Source organism: Neomonachus schauinslandi, chromosome 8 (genome assembly GCF_002201575.2).
Source record: "Neomonachus schauinslandi chromosome 8, ASM220157v2, whole genome shotgun sequence".
Taxonomy (NCBI): domain Eukaryota; kingdom Metazoa; phylum Chordata; class Mammalia; order Carnivora; family Phocidae; genus Neomonachus; species Neomonachus schauinslandi.
In genome coordinates, this window is record NC_058410.1 from 143,458,601 (window position 1) to 143,481,172 (window position 22,572).

Consider the following 22,572-nt stretch of genomic DNA (forward strand, 5'->3'; position numbering starts at 1 on the left):
ACAAACCTTCTGATCGCAAAAGGCTCTTTTCAGAGCCACCCCCAGTCTCTTGAAAGCGGTTGTAACTACTATCAACTACCGAAACAATTTAGTTGCTAGGAACCTTTCGGATGTGGTACTTGAATGTTAATTGGCGAAGTGTCCCTGTTTTAGGCTTACGTAGCCCTGTTAGAAGTGTTTTAAGGTACATTGATCATTTGCGGGGTGACTTGAAAGCAGGTTTAATTTCTTGGAGCAGTTAGACAAGCTTCACACGTACACCAGGAACAGAGAGCAAAGTAAGCTTATGGTGGGACCTAAATAACCCCAGGGAGGTTTCTCTTTACATTTGTAGTGCAGTTCCTCGAAAACCCTTTATATTGGTTTACTTTTGCCTGTTCATTTGGACCTTTTTAAAGAGAATAGCATTTAGTCAGGTGAGTTTGTAGAGGGTCCTGACCATCCCCTGTAACCTAATAGAAGTAAATCTAACAGCATTCTCAGTATCCATAAAGTTTTCAGTAATCCACAAAACATTTCATGTGTCCTGACTCCAGAATCTTGTATTGGACTACCTGAGGGACTGAAGCTTGGGTGATAGAAACACTTATGTACTCACCAGCAGAGACCCACTAAATACATACATGCAATAAGAAAAAAGACTTGCCTATCATCCCAAAGTTTCTTTGCCTATGCATCTTAAAATCAATAGGATTTGAGATTCTGACAGGTTGCTACCTAAAGTGTCTCTCCTACTCATGTCCTCTTTTAATAAATAAAAAATTATTGACTAAAGTGTTAATTTTTTTAATCTTCTAAGTATAAAATTATAATAAACTGATGGTAGTTCAAGGTTTCCTGAGGCCTAAAACTTACACAACTTGGCAACTCTTAATAATTACAGTTCAAAATTTAAAATACAAAACTAGACAGTATTAATTTATAATTGAAAGAGGAGCCAAATTCCAATTTTACAAAAATAAAACCATAGCCATCACAAAGTTCATAAAAATAGCACATTTTATTAACTCTTGAATACAACACTATATTTTTTTTTCCTTAGAATATTTTTGACTGCATACTCTGATTCCATTTTTACTTGAAAATTATTTTGGAGGGCAACCCTCTTGGGTCGCCTCGAGCCTCCTTGGGAACTTAGTGCTATCGCTCAATTAACCTTGCTTTGCTACCCACCAAAAAAAAGGAATATTTGCTATACATACAGTGGGAAGAGAATTCAGTATTTCCTCCAGGGTAAATTGATCACAATTTGTTTTGTTCTCTTGATAACTTAGAACTGAGTTTCAGCTTCAAAACACATTATTGGTAGTGTCATGTTTAAGACTGTTTTCAAATTTGGGAAATCCTTTGTCAAGCTTCTTCCATATGTGAGTTGTAAAATTTAGGAGGATTCTTCATGGACTAGCTTTCAGCTCTATACATTTCAAATCTTGATTCATCCGTACTATACACCTTTACTCCCACTGCGGTTGCTACAAATACATAGATGTCATTATATGATATCTAGTACTACATCTTCTTGTCTGAAATCCAGGTAAGTTTGTCAGTGAGCAATAGGAGTATACTCCTTGAAACCACTCTTACATCCGATTGGCTAGAACAACTGAACTATATGTGAGCACATCTGCAAATTTTATATCTTGTTAACCCTAAACTAATCATATATGAAGTAAATTTTCTCTTACCCAAATCCAAATGTGTTCATCAGTATCCCAACATAATCAGGCAAAAGGTGAATTGTAATACGAAAGGGAAGATTGAGTGGCAATAAACAACAGGTTTAGCCAGCTATGAATAAAATATCTTAACACTGAACTTATTTAAAAAAAGAGAGAGAGAGAGAGAGAGAGACCAAGTGAACACACTCCCAAGAGCCCCTCTCAGGGCTTTTGAAGTACTGAGCCTAACATTTGAGTTTCATTAGCTTCAGGGTAAATGTGCTTCTGAACACTGTCTATGCTTTTCTAACTTATATACATGGCCTTCCCCTGCCTTCCTACCACTCTTCTAACACACCTTAGCAGAGAGCCCTAGGAGTTGAGAATCGCTAGTTTGGGATGACTTGTAGGCCTCGGGGATAATCCAAGCTTTGCTTTGCCTGCTGCTTTGGATGGTGGTACCATTCTCAGAGATACCAGGAGGACAAAACTTAGTGGGGAGGATGTAAAGTCAACTCCGAGCAATTTGAACCCTTTCAGTGTAAATGTGAGTTCTCTGGGACAATATTGCAGGGTGTCAGGGATCTATTCTGGACTGAATATCATCTTCCTTTAGAGAGGTCCCCATGGGAGGAACAAGAAAACCATGTTTTCATTGGAGTCAGTCTAATAGCTAACATTCATAGTTTTCCATGGGTCAAGTACCACATGAACTGATAGGCCTGAATTGTTATATATCATTCTTTACCTTTTTTTTTTTTTAAGTAGGCTCCACGCCCAGCACAGGGCCCAATTCAGGGCTCAAACTCACGACGCCGAGATCAAGACCTGAGCTGAAATCAAGAGTCAGATGCTCAACTGATTGAGCCACCCCAGGCACCCCTATATCATTCTTAATACAACACTGAAAGTCAAGTTCTCTCAGTGTCCATTTTACAGAGGAAGAACTTTAGCCTAAGAGATTTTAGTTAATTGGCCAAATTCAGACCACTACTAAATATCATTGACAGGCAATCTCACACCAAACCTACACTCAAAATATCCTCTGATCAATCAGATTGCCCAGAAAGGGATTCTTAGATCTAGTTGCTCCTGTCTTACAGATTAGGCTAGCTGGGTAGGAGATGCAGTGGCCTGGCTAACTTCTATTGTCAGAGTCCTCTGCTCAGTGGCCTGGTATGAGACGAAGTGGGTAGAATGAGTAGAAGACACATCACGTCTTAAGGATGCTCTCTGGCCTTCAGGACCAGGTCAGAATAATCATTTCCTTGGAAACATCTGGATTCTGCTACAGAGCAGAATTTGCTTGTGTCTTCCCCAGAGTATTTACTATGGAGCTATATTGTCCAAGATAGTAGCCACTAGCCATGGAGAGCTATTATGCGCTTGAAATGTGGCTAGTCCAAATTAGAATGAGCTTTAAAGGTAAACTATGTACCAGGTTTCAAAGAGCTGTCTGAAAAATAGAATAAAAAACCCTCCTTAATATTTTTTATATTCGATAACTTGTTGAAATAATATTTTTCTTACAGTGAGTTAATATACTATTAAAATAGATTTTACATTTTTTTTACTCTTTTAAATGTGGCTACTAGAAAATGTCAAATAACCTATATAGCTCTTATTGTATTTCTGAGGAAAAGCACTAGCATACACAGGATAATTACACTGGCTCACTGATAGGAAACTAGCTATATTCTTTTTTTTTTTTTAAAGATTTTATTTATTTATTTGAGAGAGAGAATGAGAGAGATAGAGCACATGAGAGGGGGGAGGGTCAGAGGGAGAAGCAGACTCCCCGCTGAGCAGGGAGCCCGATGCGGGACTCGATCCTGGGACTCGATCCTGGGACTCCAGGATCATGACCTGAGCCGAAGGCAGTCGCTTAACCAACTGAGCCACCCAGGTGCCCCTAGCTATATTCTTGATATCACCAATCCCCAGTATTAATGACACCTACCTCAAAGTGCTTGACAAGGTGTTTGATAATAAGTGTAGAGGGATGAGCAACAATACTTGGCACATTGTAAATTAGAGCTCAGGAAATGCTAGCTCTCAATGCTATTGTTCCCACTCTGCCCTAAATCCCTCCACTGTGAAATCCTCTAATGTGTAATCTTGCTTCTCCTGGACCTGTTCATCTCTGGCATGAATTTCAACCCAAAGTTACTTTCTCCACTTCCCTTAGGCATAGAATGATACCTAGAACTTTCCCTATGAGAAGTAGGATATTTTTCAGCCATGAGAGAGAGCACTATGTATGGGCAGGAAAAAAAAGTTTGGCATAATGCATTACAATGCATTACAAGTAGCCTTTAATTTCTGTGTTACTCATGCTTTTGTCATACATGGACATGAGATCATGAATTTTCATTGTTGACTTATCAATCAGCAGTTTAGTTTATGCAGTTCTGGCTAATCAGCCATGTTTGGGCAATTATTTGAATTTATTATTGCCATTATCAATATGATCATAATAAGTAGAACATTGAAAATGATAATATTAATAATGTCAAAATAAAATCTAGACTTCATAAACTAAAAATCAAGACAAGGACCTTTTTCTTAAAGCGGCCAAATTAGAGTCTAATGAATGGCTTACAGTATCAGACTTAACCCAGTCAACTTTGTGAACACTGGTGAGGGAATGGAACAAAAATCAAAGAAACATTGGTGAAGATTGTATCTAAAGTCTAGGTGAAATTCGAGATTTTTATGAGAACTTTTAGCTCTCTGCGAATGAACTCTCCCTTTAGCCTTACTAGAGAAGGGTGATTATATTTGTTTTTGATGAATACATTTCATTTGAAAGTAAAGGACACCCGTAACCTAGGCAGATATGTTTGCAGGAGACATTCAATGTGAGGATCAACTGCAAATATATAAACTCCAAAGGTGTGTGGACTTGAAAGCATTTGAAAGAGAAAGGGAGCATGGATATTCACTATGCCATAACCATAAGCACTAACTGGGATTCTATTTGAAGTGTCTTAATGAAGTCTTCTGGTTGCTACAACTTGACCCAACCTGAGCCAAGCAAGGTGACCTCAGTGGCAGGAGTTCCGATGGCTAGGAGAACCAAGAACACTCCTCTATGCATCTCTCCTCTCTGCTCTGCTCTGTACTTGGCCCCATTCTGCTCTTTTTATTCACAAGACCTCTCGGTTTCTCCTACCGAGTGTCTAAGAAGGCAGTTCCCCGGACATCAGGTCACCTCAGTTTCTGTAACTCAATTCCAGTTTTTGGAAGAAAATTTTTGATGGTTCATATTGGCCCAATGGCCTTTGGACCAGTCAACCATCCTTTAAGGTCGGACACTTCACCAAAAGTTTAGGCCACAGAAGAGAGTATATTGACACACTGACATGCAAACATTAAGCCAAAGATGAGGTTAGAGAAGACTGAGATATTAGGGACCAGAGGGCATTCTAGAGTTTTATTGTCCCTATGGTTGCCACAAGCCACATATAGCTAACTGAGCTCTTCAAACAGGTTAGCAGGAACTGAGATGTGCTGTATGCATAGAGTTTCCAAAGACATAATATGAGAAACAAAAAAGAATGTGAAATATCTCATAAATATTTTTATATTGCTTTTATGTTGAACGAGAATCTTTTGGATATATTAGGTTAAATAAACTGTTATTAAAATTGATTTCACCTGTTTCATTTTTCCTTATTTATGTGGCTATAGACAGCACTGTTCTAGAGGTTGTTAATTCAGACAGGCATAGATCCCTTCCATAACTGGCTATCTTCTTCAGTGTGCACTTTATGGGATGCTGGTCCTCAAGCTTAAATCTCATAGGTTGCCATTTCAACAGTAAAAAGATGACAAAATATCTGGGAATAAAGGTAATAAGAAATATGAAGATATATTTGGAGAAAATTTGAAACATTCTCCACAGATACAAAGTATTTGGGGGGAAAAAAGGGGGGGAACATAAAATGTTCTTGAATAGGAAAATTCGTCTCGCCAAATTAATTTGTAAATCTAACATCATCCCAAAGAAACTACTGATACGGTATTGAGGGGTTTTTATGCGTAATGGAGGGGTGAAGAGGTGGAAGGAAGCATCTTAAATTACATTTGGAAAAACGAAATAAAAAATAGAATAACCAGGAAATTCTGAGAAAGAAGAGCAACGAGAGGGAATGAGCTCTATCAGCTATCAGTCATAACATCTCAGTTTATTAAATATTCAATTTTTATTTTAATACCTACTATAGGTCATGTATTCTCAGCATTGAAAATAGTCCTGTGAACAATACTTAACAGTGTGATCACACTTGAGGAATGGCCAAGGAAGATCAAAGGAACAAAGTAGAAAACCAAGAATTACTCCAACTACCCAAGGAATTTAGCCCATGATAAAGGTGGCATCTCAAAATGGGGGTAGGGTAGGGAGGGGAGGGGGGGTCAGAAATGGAAGGGTTGTATACATTTATTAAACCTTACAACAAAATACAGAGGGCTCGATTGTTTTAAATGTGAAATTAACAGCACAAAAATTATGGGAAGTAACCATGGGAAAATTCTGTCTTGGTGAGTGTGTGCGCGCGCGCGCGAAGCGCTCTCAAAGAAGTGGAGGTCTTTCTACTCACGACAACGGACGTCAAAGTAGCCCCACTCTGTCGGGACGGGCGGTGCGGGCAGGGATGAAACCCGTGGTCCCTACCAGGAATGGGGGAACGAATCTAGATTAATTAACGACTAGATCCGTCATCGTGGCAATGGACAAAGAACTGAGCTGCAGGTCTCAGAAGCCCGTTCCTGGAACTTGTCTCAAGAAAATCTGTGTTCACCAGAATATAAACGGGACTAGGACCTTCTCTGTCCAGAAGAAACGCCATGAATATAAAAACCCACAGATAACATCGTGAATATACACGAAAGCCCTTCATTAGAGACACCACCCCCACACACGCATACGCTTCCAACTGTTTACCCATATTTTGCTCCTCGCGTCGAAACTGCTGGACTTGGGGCCGCACAGAAATCCTTTAAAACGTCTCGGGTTTGGGGAAGTTGACGTCTGCCTAAAATGAGGCTCGGGGACCCGCTGCCAAGACAAAATGGCCGACGAAAAGTTGTTTTTGATGCACTCAAACCCATCACACCTCTGTCCATGTCCGAAGATACACAAGGCGAGGGACGGGAGGGTGCGGGCCCAGCCGTGCGCGGTGGCAGGGTCGCCGCCGCCGCTGCGCGCTTTTCCAGACGCGGTACTTGGTGGCCGCGGCGCACGGGCTTGCACACGAGATCGCGGGGCTCAGGCGCCTGCATCCCCTCCTCCCGGGCCGCGTGCTGCCTCCCGGACGCCCCTACTGGACTTTCCTAAACATGGGAAGCGTCCGAAATACCAGATACACGTTTATCAGCGGGAAAAGCCCAAATCAACGCACCAGAAACAAAACATACGTAGAATACACAAGAGGCCGGCCGCCACCCAATAAAACACACGAAGAAAACCATGGGCTGGAGGAGTGGGCCAACCCGCGAGCTGGGCGGGACTTTTGAATGACTTTCCAATCCAGTGGGGGTATCCCCTGAAGACACAGACAGGCTGGCTTATCTGTGGTTGTTTTCGATGCACCCGGCGCGGGGCGGGGCTGGTGGACGAGTGCGCGCCTCGGGACAGCGCTTCCGCACCGCAGCCGGGGAGGCCACCCGGGGCACCGCAGGGCGGGGGACGCGCCCCACGGCGGCGCAGAGATCCCCTCCGCCCCTTTCCGGTCGGTGTTAAGCCCGAAGTGGCCAACCACACCCCCGACCCTGTTCTAGAGCTAGAGGTTAAGGAGATAAAAGGCATAGGGTGAGGAAAGAATGTTCAGCTCTTTCTCGGAGATAGTGGTGGCTCTGAAAAGAGCCTTTTTGGGTTTTAGAAGCAGACGTTCAACAACCTACTTCTTTTTGGGTGCAGCCTTCTTGGGCTTGGCAACCTTGGGCTTGGCAGTCTTCGGCTTCACAGCCTTAGCTGCGCTCCTGGCGGCCTTCTTGGGCTTGGCAGCCTTCGCCTTCTTCGGACTCTTGGTCACTTTCTTGGCGACAGCCGCCGCCGCGGGCTTCTTGGCCTTCTTAGGGGTCTTCTTGGCGCTCTTCTTGGGGGTGCTCGCCCCCGCGGCCTTCTTGGGTTTCTTGGCCGCCCCGGAAGCCCTCTTGGGCTTGGCCGCGCCCGCCTTCTTGGCTTTGGGCTTGGCTTCCCCGGAGGCCGCCTTCTTGTTGAACTTGAAGGAGCCCGAGGCGCCGGTGCCCTTGGTCTGCACCAGGGTGCCCTTGCTCACCAGGCTCTTGAGGCCCAGCTTGATGCGGCTGTTGTTCTTCTCCACGTCGTAGCCGGCGGCCGCGAGCGCCTTCTTGAGCGCGGCCAGGGACACGCCGTTGCGCTCCTTGGAGGCGGCGACGGCCTTGGTGATGAGCTCGGACACCGGGGGCCCGGACGCCTTGCGGCGCGCCCCGGCAGGCTTTTTAGCTGCCTTCTTCTTCACCGGGGCCTTCTCCACCGGGGGGGCGGCGGCGGGAGCGGCGGGAGCGGTCTCCGACATGCTGAGGCTCTGGGACTGGGTACAAGTGGCAGAGCGCCGTGGGTGCGCCGCGGCCGGGCCGCCGTATATATAGAGCGCAGGCGCGCGCTGATTGGTGCTCCGCTCGCCCGCCTGGCTGGCAGGCTCCGAGCCGCCGCCGTGCGCCCAAGTTGTGTTTGTTCGACTTCACAAAAGTGGGAAAATGTGAAAATGCCCCGCACCAAATCTCCCGGCTTTGGTCGGGAAAGGATCCGAGAAGCCTCAGGCTTCGTGCTCGCCGTTTATTTTTTCCGCAAGCCCAAAGACAACGCGTCCAGGCGCCCCCAACTCCCCCAACTCCGAGGGAAGTCCAGGATGGCCAGAGACCACTTTCTGTTTTTCTTCTAAATTACCTGTTCGCTCCTTTGCCCCTGAAAGTTCTTTTTCTCAGGGGTGGTTGGGCACATGCTTCCCTTCTCAGGGAGACAAAAACGAAATGGTTTCCACCCCAGTTTTCACGATAATTCTGTTTCTTCGCAAGGGAAGTAACACAGGTCCTCTGTGAATTCTGCGCCCAGACCCACAGGAACCGTGGACTGGGACAAGGATTCCCCGGGCCAGTCCAAAGCCGTTAGGGTTGGATGAAAGGGGGTCCAGAAGCCTTGGGGGGTGTCCTGGATCGTGGGGGGTTAGAAACTTAAATCTTAGACTTGAAGACACTGAAATTCTTTATCAAATCCGGCTTTTCACAGATGGGGGCGGGGCACTCTTCACTTCTCCAAAGACGAGAAATTGGGCAGTTTTTAAAAAGGTCTCAGGTTCCCCTCTGGGTTGTGCAAGGCAGGGGGTCTGACCCTCAAGAATAGGGATAATGAGGGAAGAAGGGAGACCCCCTAAGCCTGCAGAAAAAAAAAACCTCTCAATAGACTTGGCAGCTATAGATATTGAGATGACCTGTTTTCAAAGAAAACAAGCATTTATTTATTTATTTTCATATGCTCCAGTAAAGGGATGAATTTCAGCACATGAAAATTCTAGGTTACTTCTCGTAATAATATCTAACACATGTTATGCTGTAGAAGGACACTCTCTAACTGGGAATTCAAAGATCTGGATGGAAGTAAAGCAGCTGACTTTAATGTGATACAATTTTATCAGATGAACTATATATTTGAAGTTGAGCAAAGTAGATGGCAAAATTTTAAATAGAAATAGAGGAAAAGTACTGGAACATATAAATTATTACACCATTTTTTTGTTGTTGATAAGAACACCTCTTCTTGTCCCCTCTAAAGCCGGTCTTCCATATTCGGTTCTCAAGTTTGCTTTACTTCTTTAAGGTTTGTTACTTCATATTTCAGCCTTTGGTTGCCAGCAGTCACAATATTTTCTTAAGAGAAAAAGCTGAATAAACTTACTACTCATGTATTTAATATAATTGTATATTTATATTTAGGGACAAAGGAAGTATTACAACTTACCAGAAATTCCCATTCAAATATACAGTGACATGAAAATATGTATTAAAGAGACCCGCCTTAGATTGTGATCAAGTTGTACAACTTAAGTTCGGTGATGAATAAAAAATCAGGCATCTTTTGGACTAAGGATGACTCCGTGGTTTTATTGAACAACATTTGTTCAACATTTGGAAATTGTGTCTAGTACTGATCATGTCCTCTGGGAATTAACAGCCTAATAAGATTAGTGATGGATGAATGAGCAGCCGTAGAAAACTACTTTAGACCTGCCATACCTCACTGTGACTTTGGGTATAGGAATTGTAAGAAGTTATTGAAAGTCTTTGAACAACTAAAGCACTTTTATCATACTAATGTACTTTGGTAACAAAATAACAAAACAAAATAAGAACATGGCACTTCGCTCTGATTCTCTGTACAATGAGACCCCCCCCCGCCCCACCCCCACAGGCATCTGAAATTCAGTTAAGCATGCTTTACCACCAGGAAAATAACAGTGGAAAGTCTTGATTACCAGGTCACTGGACTTCCCTTCACTATAAACTGGTGTCCTGATTTATAAAACAGCAACATGTAAATTTGATTACTGTGATTCAGTTCTCTAATGTGATCACTCAGGTTGAATCAATCAAAACACATCTCCCCACATGCAAATCTGATGTCCAGATCTCAAGTCATTAGGACACCTGCCGCTCAGTCTTGCTCCCAACCTCTTGGCCGCATGGTATAGCCCAGAAGGCAAAGAAACAAGTAACCCGTCTCCAGATACCTGTAACTTGTGCTGAGAAAAGGTATCCAAAACTTAAAAACAAGGGGAAACTATTTCTTTGTGTCCTTCCAAGCTGTATTAGGAAATTGTATAAGTTCATCTGTGGGTCATTTGATGCTCTAAGTCAATGCTCTACAATAAAATAGAATGTGAGTCACATGTGTAATTCTAAGTTTTCTAGTAGTTCCATTGACAAAAGTAAAAAGAAACAGGTGAATTTAATTTTAATAATATATTCTACTTCAATCTGTCCAAACTATGACCATTTCAACATGTAATCAAAATTTTTTAAAAATTAGATAGTTATATTCCTTTTTTTTTTCCCAAATGGCAAGTCTGCCAAATCGAGTGTATTTTACATTCGTAGAACATTCCATTTCAGACTAGCCACCTTACAGGTGCTCACCGGCCACAGGTGACTACTGCTTACCGTTCTAGATGGCCCAGCTTTTGAGAAGGTAACTGACCTCGTATTTACTCTTTGATTAGGTCCAGAGTATGTGAAATTAGACATTCACTTGTAGAAGATTGACACTCTAATCAGGGTTTTGTCCAGTCGAGAGGCAAATGAACTCTTTCCAGCAGAAAAGATAACCCTAAAAGTGATGATTGCATTGCCTCATAGAACTTTAACCAGTTTTGTATCTGAAAAACTACCAGTTATTCAGCCTTTCAGCATTTTTTCTTTTCCGGACTGAACACGTATTTCATTCTCCTGTATCCTGCCTTAACCTAACTTGGTCATCCTGCTTGCAACCTCTCTAATGACTTACATCATTCTTTGTCCCATGCTTGAGCCTGCTGTAAACAGTACTTGCAGGAGATGCGTATTTTTAACTTCTTGAAGATTATTCCTTGACACCTGGTTAGTTGGTTTGTTCCAAGTGCTCCAAATCAGAATCTTTAGAAACCATTCTAAAAATCAGAAGACACAAAACTCTTTGGCTATCGACTTTAAAGTAACTTTAGATCTGGTAGGTGTGTCATGGAGTCTCAGGCTTTGAAATAAGATTGAACAAGCCTGTGAGCAACAGAAAGCCTATTAAAATTAGTTCCAAGGGAAAATTCAGGTCAAGGGTGTGGTCTTCCCACTCAAAATTGGTGGCCTCAAGGTAGCCAACAATAAGCTGAGGACACAAATATTGCAATGCAATAAATTGTGTATTTTTGTATTTACACACATCCTGAATATTATGGATTGGCTAATTTTCTTTCATCTTCTTCAGGTCTGGAAAGCTGGTGAACACAATTAAATATGCAGAGCCGAATGTTAAGTCCAAAAGGCTATAATGGCCACTGGACAGAGCGTGTGGGGGAGAGAGACTTGAACAGCGAGAGATACACAAGGACAGTGAGAGGAGCTGCTGGAGCAGGTGTAGGGATCCTCCTTTTACCATGCCAGAATAGGGTTCTGTCTGCTTCTGAAGGTGGCTGACCTGATATTTGTGAACCCTGTTACAGGCCCCCACTGGGAGCGATTAAAACCTGCTTCTTCCTGACTCACCAGTGGATGAGGCTAATAATCGCAGCCCCTCCACTGCGCTGCCTGCTCGAGTGTAAATGGCTAGTACTTTGGTCCACTGTGAGGTGGTTGATAAAGGGCAGCCTGAGAAAAAATATGCAGGAAAGAGCTTCCGGAGATTTGCAGCCTAAAGAAGATTGTAAGTCTGATCGGAAAGACCCAAACCACGGAGAGAACAGAAGAATAAAAAAAATTAAAATGTTCATGTGCTGGTTACACCTTTGCCTGCAAGTCCTTACCAACTCAGTTGGGAAAATAAGACATCAGAGTTCAGCCTAGAGCAGTGGATCTCAAACTTCTAGATTTCAGGACCCCTTTACACTCCTAAAAGTCAGTAAGGCCCCCCAAATTTCGTTAATGATGGTTACACTTATAGGCATATTAACTGCTTTAGAAATTAAAACTGAGTGTTAAATTAATTTAATAATGTGTATCTATATTTACTTGGTAGTATTCATTAAGTACAAAATTATGTTTATAATTGTATATATAACATATATCACATATTCATTTATATTACATTTTATAGATCTGTATGTATAACGTATGGTATAGAATATCATATATAATATTATAGTACATTATATTTTATGTATTATATTGCATATATAAATGATGGACGGCGAACTCAAAAAAACCTGCGCATTCCCTAGCCAGTTGGAAATCCTGGGAGCCCCAGGCTAACCTGAAACTTGTCAGGCTGCCTGCAGGTAGAGAACACAGCTGAGCTCATGGTGCAGGAGGGTAGAAAGATAGCAGTTTCGGAGCAAGCACACTGTTTACGATCCCAATTCCTCCACCCAGCAGCGGGGTGGCCCTGCTAAGTTCTCAGACTTTCCACTTCCATTTCCTCCTCTGGCACAGGGGAATAGCCCCTCCCCCCAGGAATACAGTGAGAATTAAATTAGATCCCATGCATACAGTTGCTGAGACGGGGCTGAACACACAGTTGCCTCTTATTTGAGGTTTCTTTCCATGAGATCCACCCACCATGGGACTCTGCTGTTTTAGAGTGACGCTGAGAAAGTTGGTGCTCTCCTTAATTTGGAGGAGGGTGAGAATAGACCCGCCAACAAGCTTGTTCCTCTTTCAATTAGGTGTGTTGCTCCTGGAAGCCTCTGAAAGGTAATATGACTAGGTACTAACCCAAGGAAAACTTTGAGAAGACATTCTTTTTTTTTTATTTTTTAAAAAGATTTTATTTATTTATTTAATTGACACACAGAGAGAGACAGCGAGAGAGGGAACATAAACAGGGGGAATGGGAGAGGGAGAAGCTGGCTTCCCTCCGAGCAGGGAGCCCGATGCGGGCTCAATCCCAGGACACTGGAGCCATGACCTGAGCCGAAGGCAGTCGCTTAACCAACTGAGCCACCCAGGTGCTCCGAGAAGAGATGAAGCTGGACCATTGGAGAAGGGAGCCGTATGTGGGTGTGTGAGCGCACATGAGCATGTGTGTGCGTGCGTAATTGTGTGTGTGTGCGCGCGCACGTGTTGGGGAGTAGTAGGTGAGCATATAACCCACGACCATCACTGTCACTCAGAATCTACCCCCACATCGCTGTTCTTGGAGCTCACTCCTAAAACTCCATGGGAAGAGAGGATGATGACACGCACATAGTCACCTGGTCCCGACCTTCTGCGTTGCAGGTGTGTGCATACTTTCAATGGCAGGCAGCTAAGGCTGTCAGGGAGAGCTGTGTGTTGCCTAAGAGAGACCAAGGAACTCCATCACCCTGCATTTTTTACTACTAAACTCACCTAAACCTGCTTAAGTTCAACAGAAATCCTTGTTGGGACCAAATTCTTATTCCATTAGTCTACCTACGGATTTGTAGCTATGCTTCAGGTAATACATAGATTTCTTATACTTTTCATGGTTAATAGTAGTGACATTTAATTGCCTCTTAATTTTATAAAATAATCCAAGAAAAATACAGAGGTGGCATAGTATATTTATCAAAATGACTGCCTCAGAGGCTGGAATGCCTGGGTTCAAGTTCAACTTTACCATTGGACAAGTTATTTAATTTCTCTGTTTCAGTCTTCTCATCTATAAATGTCAGTAATACTACCTGATTCATAGGCTGTTATGTGAATTAATGAGTTAATATTTATGTAGCTCTTAGAATAGTACCTGCCATATTATAAGTACAAAATTTTATACATACATATTAAATAAAAATTAGTTTTAAAAGCACACATATTTTACTATAACCATAACACAGCACAATCCTGCAACTGTTGGTTCAACAGTGTCAATAGTACTGATAAAGATAACAGGTAACTGCACCCTGTATGGACCAGGCATTATATGCACTATTTTCGTTCCATCTTCACCACCATCCTATACGTCCTTTACATTCAATATCATTTCATCAGTAAGAAAACGGAGATTGAGAATTCAGATTCCTCCTGGGACAGCCATGAAAACAGTACAATCCATGTCCCCAACACTTGTGCACACACAAATACCCATTGAACTACAGTCGAAGATAAGACTTGTTTTTTAACCTATAAAGTGCATAAATTAAAGTGCACCCCAACTGTTACTTATTAATCTGTTTAGTGAGTTTTAGGTAGGAGGCCTTTCGCAGGCAAGTACATCCTTTTTGGAACTCACACCTTCCCGGCAGAAGCAATTTACAATGCATCGTGTTGTTTGTCCTGGTTGACGCTAGGTGGCGCTCCGAACTAACCAACTCTTATTTTAGAGGCAATTTCTCCAGGCCTTTGGGTAATTATTAACCTCTCATTACACACTTAACAGTTTTCTCTCCCTTTTGGTGAACAGAAATTACTATCCCCATTTGACAGATGGTGATCCGGGGGCCCCTGGGAAGCCCTAAGACTACAGGACGTCCAGAGGCAGGAAAGAACATGAGAGGAACAAATTGAGTGACTTGGACTCTTGTCTAAATGGTGTAGAGAAATCAGGCCGGATAATTCTTTCATTCCACGAAGAACTCATCAGCACCCTCGAGAAGCCCAGCACTGTGCTGGGTTCGGGGAATAAGGAAGTAAGGAGGACAGCCTCTCCCCTGATGATGGAAAGGTTGGGAGGAGGGGAAACTAGGGAAAAGGAGGTCACAGTGGTTGTTCAGAAGACGTCAGAGGGGGCCTAAAAGAGGGGAACAGTCGGTTTTCCCTGGGGGAGGAGGTTAGGCCTCGAATCTTATAAGGGCAACTTTGAAAGTACTCAGTTCCTTCTTTTCATTCTCAGAGGGCAATGACCACAGAGAGGAGGAGGAAACTTGTGCAGCGGTGAATACCAGAACTGGCTCTTCTAGCGCTTAGTAGGGAACAGAATTCTGAGATTCCTGGTTAAGTGTATCAGTCATGACCATGACGATAGTCCTAATAAGAGTAACAATAAACGTATTAAGCAGTGTGTATTGAAAGGGTTAGTGACTTCGCATTGTGTGGAAGATCAACCCAGCACCTTGGCTGTGACACACACTCCTCAAACAAAGCCCCAAAGGACACTGCACGGAAGTGTGGGTTTATCCAAGTCCAACAGAAGAGGCCCTTGAGATGCAGAACATTAAGTAATTGATTTTAAAACACCCGATTGCTAACTGGTAACTTTAAAGAGTTTTAGATAAAGAATTGACTATAAAGGTTATGTTTTTAACCTCTGAAGTGTCCAGGCCTAGTCGGATTGTCGAAGGATAACGGTGTAATACACAGATTGTCTTTGGCCTCACCCTTTCCTGCCCCAAGGAATTTACGCCGCAGGATGCTGTTTGCGCGACTGGACACTAGATGGCGCTCCAGATAAAAACTGCCCGCAGAGGCCGGCACCGTCTTCAATCGTTAACCTTGGGTTGACATTGTACTACCCAGATTTCAAACCTCATTCATACAGTCTGTTGACGTGACAGTATTGAGAAGCAGTGAGGCTGGAATAAGGGCCCAGAACAGTCGAGCAGGGAGGCCAGCTGAGGACTTTGGGGGTCAGTACTCCTCATAAGGAGATACATTGTCTTGGACAAGAAACCCGCGAGGCTTGATACACTCACTCCCCCAAACAGTTACTAAGGAGGAGAAATACGGATGACTATGCTTGCACTGCCTACAGTTCAGAATAAAGAAGAAAACACATGGGAAGGGAATGGACAGGAGTGCAGAGCCGAGGCCCAGGGAGGAACGGGTCTGGAAACAATCTCGGAGAAGCCATGTCAACTCTATCTTAAATGTGAGCAGCAAATTAAGCATAAGAACCCCAGAGACCTGGAGAGACTGCATATGCTTTATCTTTCTAAAATTATTATTATTTTAATAGTGAGAAAACCACAGTATAGGCAATCTGTAGGAGGGTACTGACCCGTTTGTCACCTGGTAGAAAGTGACATCCTCAGGTCAGCAATGTCATTGACAATATTATTATTATCATGTAGTATTATATAATAATATTATTTTTAGAATATATGATAATATATAGTATTTATTATATAATAATATTATATTAGAATAGACAATAGTATATTATATAATATATATTTTAGAATGTATCATCATCATCATCATCATCATGGCTTAACCTTGATTATATACCAGACACTGTACTGAGGGCTTCATTTATCAATTCTTTTCTTCTTTAAAATTTAACTCTAAATACCATTTTATGAAATAGCTGTTGTTATCACCTCTTTACAAACGAGAAAATTGAGACCTACAGAGTTTAAGTGGCTTTGCAATATAACTTTGCCTTGCAGATTGATTATAATTCACGTGTCTTTAAAGCACACTCACATGCTCATCAGAAATGATACACGATAGGGAAGCTTACAAAGACTCCGGTTGTACAAAAGTGAACAACTGTAGGTTCTATTGCTTTTCTCATCAGTCATGCAAAAAATATATGGACAGTTTCAGTTGGAAGATATTAGATATCAAGGACATTTCCTCCCTGAAAGTTTCTAGGGCTGCCAAAGGAGCCGAAAGATAACAATTAACAGGACTAGTCACTGCGTTGACCTCCAACTCTTCCCAGCTGAACTAAACCTTTACACCGTGGTCTGTCGTTAGTTCTGATGGCACTCTAAACCAAAATGTATTGCATACAGTTCATTCCTAATCTGCTGGGTAATTATTACCTTCTACTGGTGTCTGTATCTGTTAATAGCTGTAAGAGGTCATTCACGTAAAGAATCGATCGGTGATCAGAAATTATTACCCACATTTAACAGATGAGCAGATTGAGGTTCAGAGGGGCTGGAGTAAAGCCATACAGTAGTACAATAAAAATAGCAGTAAACAGTACAGTAAAAGGTCAGGAGTAAGCAACCAGGTCTTTGGACTCAGAGTTAGATGACGTTTGCACAAAGAAATGGAATTGACATTCCAGCTGTGGACCTTTACACCTTCACCTATTTCTCCTACTGGTTATAGATCCAACAGAACCCCAGGGCACTACTATTTGGCTAGTTAATGTACTAGGGCATATCTTTGCAATCTGACCATAAACTCCTTGATAGAGGGCGAGATATTTTTTAAATTGAAATGAGATCATATATCCAGAAGGTTCATACATGGTTCTTAGCAAATAGAGTTCACCTTACCACTATTACATTGCATTATTTTTTTTTAAGATTTTATTTATTTATTTGTGAGAGAGAGAGAGAGAGAGAGAGCACAAGCGGGGCGGGGCGGGGGGGAGCAGAAGGAGAGGGAGAAGCAGACTCCCCGCCGAGCAGGGAGCCCGATGCGGGGCTTGATCCCAGGACCCCGGAATCATGACCTGAGCTGAAGGCAGACACTTAACCAACTGAGCCACCCAGATGCCCCAACATTGCATTATTTTTTATTTAAAGGAACCAACTTGCAGTTAACCACACTGCTGGACACGTCAGTTTCTGCTCCTTCTCCAAACTCCACACTTTTACGGTAAAGGATTTTACAAAGAAGGCATAAACCCTCAAAGATGAAGAGGATGAGAGAGGAGACAACCCATGAACGAGGTCAACAGAATTTTGGAAGCTGGAGAGCACATGGATGAACGCCTTGCCAGACCAGAGAAAGCTGTGGTCAACCCCAGCAAGGGAACGAAACCAGTAAGAAACAAATAAATTGCCCGCCACAGAAGCCTAGAGAGATATGTCTTTGAGACACCAGGTATCTCTGAGGTCAGGGTTGTGAGCAGGCCTGGAAATAGGTAGGTTGGTTAGAAACCTGTGGAAGAGGCACTCTGATGCCCAGGTTACGTCCCCGCACCAACAGCCAGGCAGCTACTGGAGCCCAAGTCGGCAGGAGACTGAGGGTTTTCCTTGCATGAATTCAGTCAGAGGGACTCTGGACTCAGACGCCTCAGGCATAGCTTAATGCAAGGCTGAGGCACCAAACTGAAAATAGGGTTTGGAAAGAGAATCTGCATAGTCACATTGTCCCAGCTCCTTCCCGTTGTTTCCTAGAACACAAATACCCAGGCTTGTCTCTCCTACGATTTCTTATTTCAATCAATTTTTTTTATCGAGTGTCTACTGTGTGTAAAGCACTGAGCCAGGTACTGTAAATGTTTTAGCTTATATTAGTTTGTTGCTATCACAAAGTACCACAGACTGAGGGGCTCAGCCAACAAAAGTGTATTGTCCCACATTCTGGAGGCTGGATATCTAGAACCAAGGTGTTGAGAGGGTTGGTTCTTTCTGAGGGCTGAGAAAGAGAATCTGCCGTGGGTCTGTCTTCTGGCAGCCTCCGGCACTCCTAGACTTGTAGACGGCCGTCTTCTTCCCTCTATGCATGGATGTCTCGGTCCAAGTTTCCCCTGTTTTATAAGGACACCAGTCATATTGGTTTAGGGCCCACCCTAATGACCTCCTTTTAACCTGACGACCTCCATGAAGACCCTATTTCCAAATAAGGTTGCATTCAGAGGTGCTAGGAATTAGGACCCAAACAACATAGCTTTTTTTTTAGACCGGGCATGATTCAACCCAGAATAATAACTGTACCTATGAATCAAACAAAAGCTTGCACAGAGCTTACATTCCGGTGGACGAGACCCTGAGAGTAACCTTGGCTATTTCGGCCTTAGCTGTAGAGTGAATGGCAGAGACGTTTCCTGAGATGCGAAACGTAGATTTAAATGGAGGATAGAGAAGAAATTAAGATTCTAGGGTTTTTTTTTGTTTTTTTTTTTTTTTTGCCACTCTGCCAATTTCTGTTTTTGATTTAGGTATTTAGACCATTTACATTTAAGATGATTTTTGACATGTGAGAGTCTAGGTCTGCCATGTTATTACTTGTTTTCTGTGTTTTTCCTGTTTTTCTTTTCTCGTCTTTCTGTAGGTTATTTGAACAGGTTTTTTTTTTAATTATTCCATCTTGATTTATTTATAATATTTTTGAGTGTATTGCTTTGTACAGTTTTGTCAGTGGTTACTCTTGGGTCTTACAATGCATATGACTTTTCATAGTCTACTAGGATCAAGTTTTATCACCTCAAGTTAATCAAGGACCCTTCATTTTTATCCTCCCTATTTAAAAATATTGTCTTGAGTATCAAACTGTGTTACAGTTATCTTATCAATCACCAAATACGATTTAGAAAACTCACTAGAAAGGCAATCTAATGTTTGCCTATGTGTTTACCCATATTTCTGGTCTTGCCATTGTAAGTTCTTCCTTCCTGGTATCCTAAGACGCCTTCTTTTATCATTTCTTTTCTCTTTCAAGAACTTTCTCTAGTCATTCTTTAAAGATAGATCTGTTAGCAAAAAGTTCTTTCAGGTTTCCTGCATCTGAGAATGTCTTTATCTCCCCTTCATTCCTGAAGGTAGTTTTACCTAAAGGATATAGAATTAGCAGTTAACAATTCTTTTCTTTCACTGCCCCAAAAGCGTGTGCCCTTTCCTTCTGGCCCCCGTTCCTTCAGAGGAACAACCCACTGTCCTCTGAGTTGTCCCCACATCGCTTGTTTCTTTCTGAATTCTTTTAAGATTTTTAATCTGTCTTTAGTTTCTAGAATTTTAATTACAAAGTGATTGGCATGAGTTTCTTTGGTTATATTTTACTTAGGGTTTATGCAGTTTGTGTCTTTTCACCAAAGTTTGAGGTTTTCAGACATTATTTCTTCAAATACTCTGTCAGCCCCGCATTCTTTCTCTTGTCCTGGGAGCTGATTATATGAATGTTAGGTCATGTGTGTAGAGCTACTCAAAGTGACAAAAGTAAACATGTTCATTAACAGACCCAAAGATACAGTCTCTCTAGGGCATATACAAATAAAAAGCAAAAGCATATGAACTTAAAGTAATGCTTAAGAGGTGTCTCAGTGTTCTATCTTGAAATGTATTTAAGTGGGGGCGCCTGGGTGGCTCAGTTGGTTAAGCATCTGCGTTTGGCTCAGGTCATGATCCCAGAGGGTCCTGGGACTGAGCCCCTGCATCGGACTCCTTGATCAGCAGGGAGCCTGCTTCTCTCTCTGGTCCCCCTGCTCCTGCTCTCTTTCTTTCTTTTTTTTTTTTTTTTGATTTTTTTTTTTAAATTATTTATTTGAGAGAGAGAGAGCATGAGCGGGAGATGGGGTGGGGAGAGGGACAGAGGGGGAGGGAGAAGCAGACTCCCTGTGGAGCAAGGAGCCCGAGGTTGGGGGGGGGGGGGCTTGATCCCAGGACCCTGAGATCATGACCTGAGCCAAAGGCAGATGCTCAACCCACTGAGTCACCCAGGCGCCCCCCTCTTTCTTTTTCTCACACAGGCTCATGCGCACTCTCTCTCTCTCTCTCTCTCAAATAAATAAATAAAGTCTTTCAAAAAAAGAAATGTATCGAAGTGTCTATCTAATGATCATCCATCAATTAACAGAACATCAGAGCAAGGTTCTGAGTTAATGAAAGATCCACTCTGAGCACATGGGGGGAAAACAGGTACATCTTCCCTTTGCACACCTGTTAAAAGAGTTTTGAGTTTTCTGCCCCATCCCAGTTTTCCATGACCCCCGTTAATGTGAGTGTCTTTTTTTTAAGACTGTGAGGTTTTTCAGGAATATATACACTGGGTTATGGTAGAAGCAACTGTGTAGCTCTGTGCGGTTACTCCACAAAGCATCAGGATTATCAAGAAGAAAAGAGAAGGTGTCAGGCAGTGATGAATCTAGTAGAGAGGCAATATACTAATGTATATATGTAAGTTCATGCAATATGTTCCCTAGTGTTCATGAGTACCAGGGGCCCCAGGAATATAGAGAGCCAGCAAGTCTTCCCAAGTGGGTTTCCGTTGGCTTCATGGTCTAATGTCGGACATTCATTCATTTGCTCATTTATTTACTCAATCCACACATATTTATTGAGTACTTATATGAGGCAACAGTGCCAAACGGTATAGATTGAGGTCACCAGGCTCACTGCGAAGCAGGAGTTCAAGGGAAAGAGAAGAGAGAGAGAGGAACAAACATTCTTGGCCTAGAAAGTTACTGTTCCTGTGGACGGAGCTTGAAGGGGTTTTGCGGGGGAGGGAGAGAAGTCAGGGGAGCAACCAGGCGGAAGGGAGCCTACATGGGAAACTCAGCTTCTGTAGAACCTGGCCTGGTTCCTCTCTGATTCTACTGAAGTCATTAAGGCAGAAAGTTATTCATTTCTGTGAGTTCACAGAGTTATTCGCCTCCGTGAACTTGGGCAAGACCCTCAACTCCCAATCTGCAAATAGGGATAATATATCTATTAAGGATTTTATTTATTTATTTATTTGAGAGAGTGGGGGAAGGAGCAGAGAGAGAGGGACAAACAGCATGGAGCTGGATGTGACCTCACAACCCTGAGATCATGACCTGAGCTGAAATCAAGAGTCAGGAGCTTAACCAACTGAGCCACCCAGGCGTCCCAGGATAATATATTTTTAAGAAGATATTGAGAGTAAGATAGGGCGCCTGGGTGGCTCAGTTGGTCAAGCGACCGCCCTCGGCTCAGGTCATGATCCTGGAGTCCCGGGATCGAGTCCCGCATCGGGCTTTCTGCTCAGCAGGGGGTCTGCTTCTCCCTCTGACCCTCCCCCCTCTCATGCTCTCTCTATCTCATTCTCTCTTTTAAATAAATAAATAAAATCTTAAAAAAAAAAAAAGAAGATATTGAGAGTAAGTTTCTCCTATATAAATAGGCGAGCATGATCCTTAGTACAGGGCTAGCATTCTGCAAATTGCATTTCCCTTTCCTTTCCTCTCCTCGGGTAACAAGCAGGACTTGGACAATTTGAAATTACTGTTCTGGGGTTAATTCTGAAATTAAAGTGTTGACAGGGTTGGTTCCTTCTGAGCAAGGCAAGAGAAAATCTGTTCCAGGTCCCTCTCCTGGCATCTAGCCTGCAGTGGGTTACCCACTGTGTCTTCACATCTTCCCTCTGTGAACTTCTCTGGGTCAAAATCAGTCCTATTGGATTAGGTGCCACCCTAATGGCCTTACCTTAGTTTGATCATTTGGAAAAAAAAAAAAAGCTTTGTTTTCAAATAAGGTCACATTTACAGGTGCTGGGAGTTAGGACTGCAACAACCATTTTAGTGGGGGACACATTTCAACCCGTAACACCTGCCCAGCCGCAAGGGTTTCCAGAGACGTGAGGGGCTGAGGCTGAAGCACCAGCTGAGGGGCTGAGGCCAGCCTACAAGTGGTTGCTGGTCTCGTGGAGTGAGCTAGTATCTCAGAAG

General features: G+C 42.8%; 1 protein-coding gene across 1 annotated transcript; it reads right to left on the minus strand.

Annotated features, from left to right (window-relative positions):
• Positions 1–5,585: 5,585 nt before the first annotated feature.
• H1-2 (H1.2 linker histone, cluster member) lies at positions 5,586–8,223 on the minus strand. Its single transcript, XM_044917581.1, has one exon. The coding sequence runs from the start codon at positions 8,201–8,203 to the stop codon at positions 7,562–7,564; it is 642 nt and encodes a 213-aa protein (XP_044773516.1). The 5' UTR covers positions 8,204–8,223; the 3' UTR covers positions 5,586–7,561.
• Between the last annotated feature and the right edge of the window lie 14,349 nt (positions 8,224–22,572).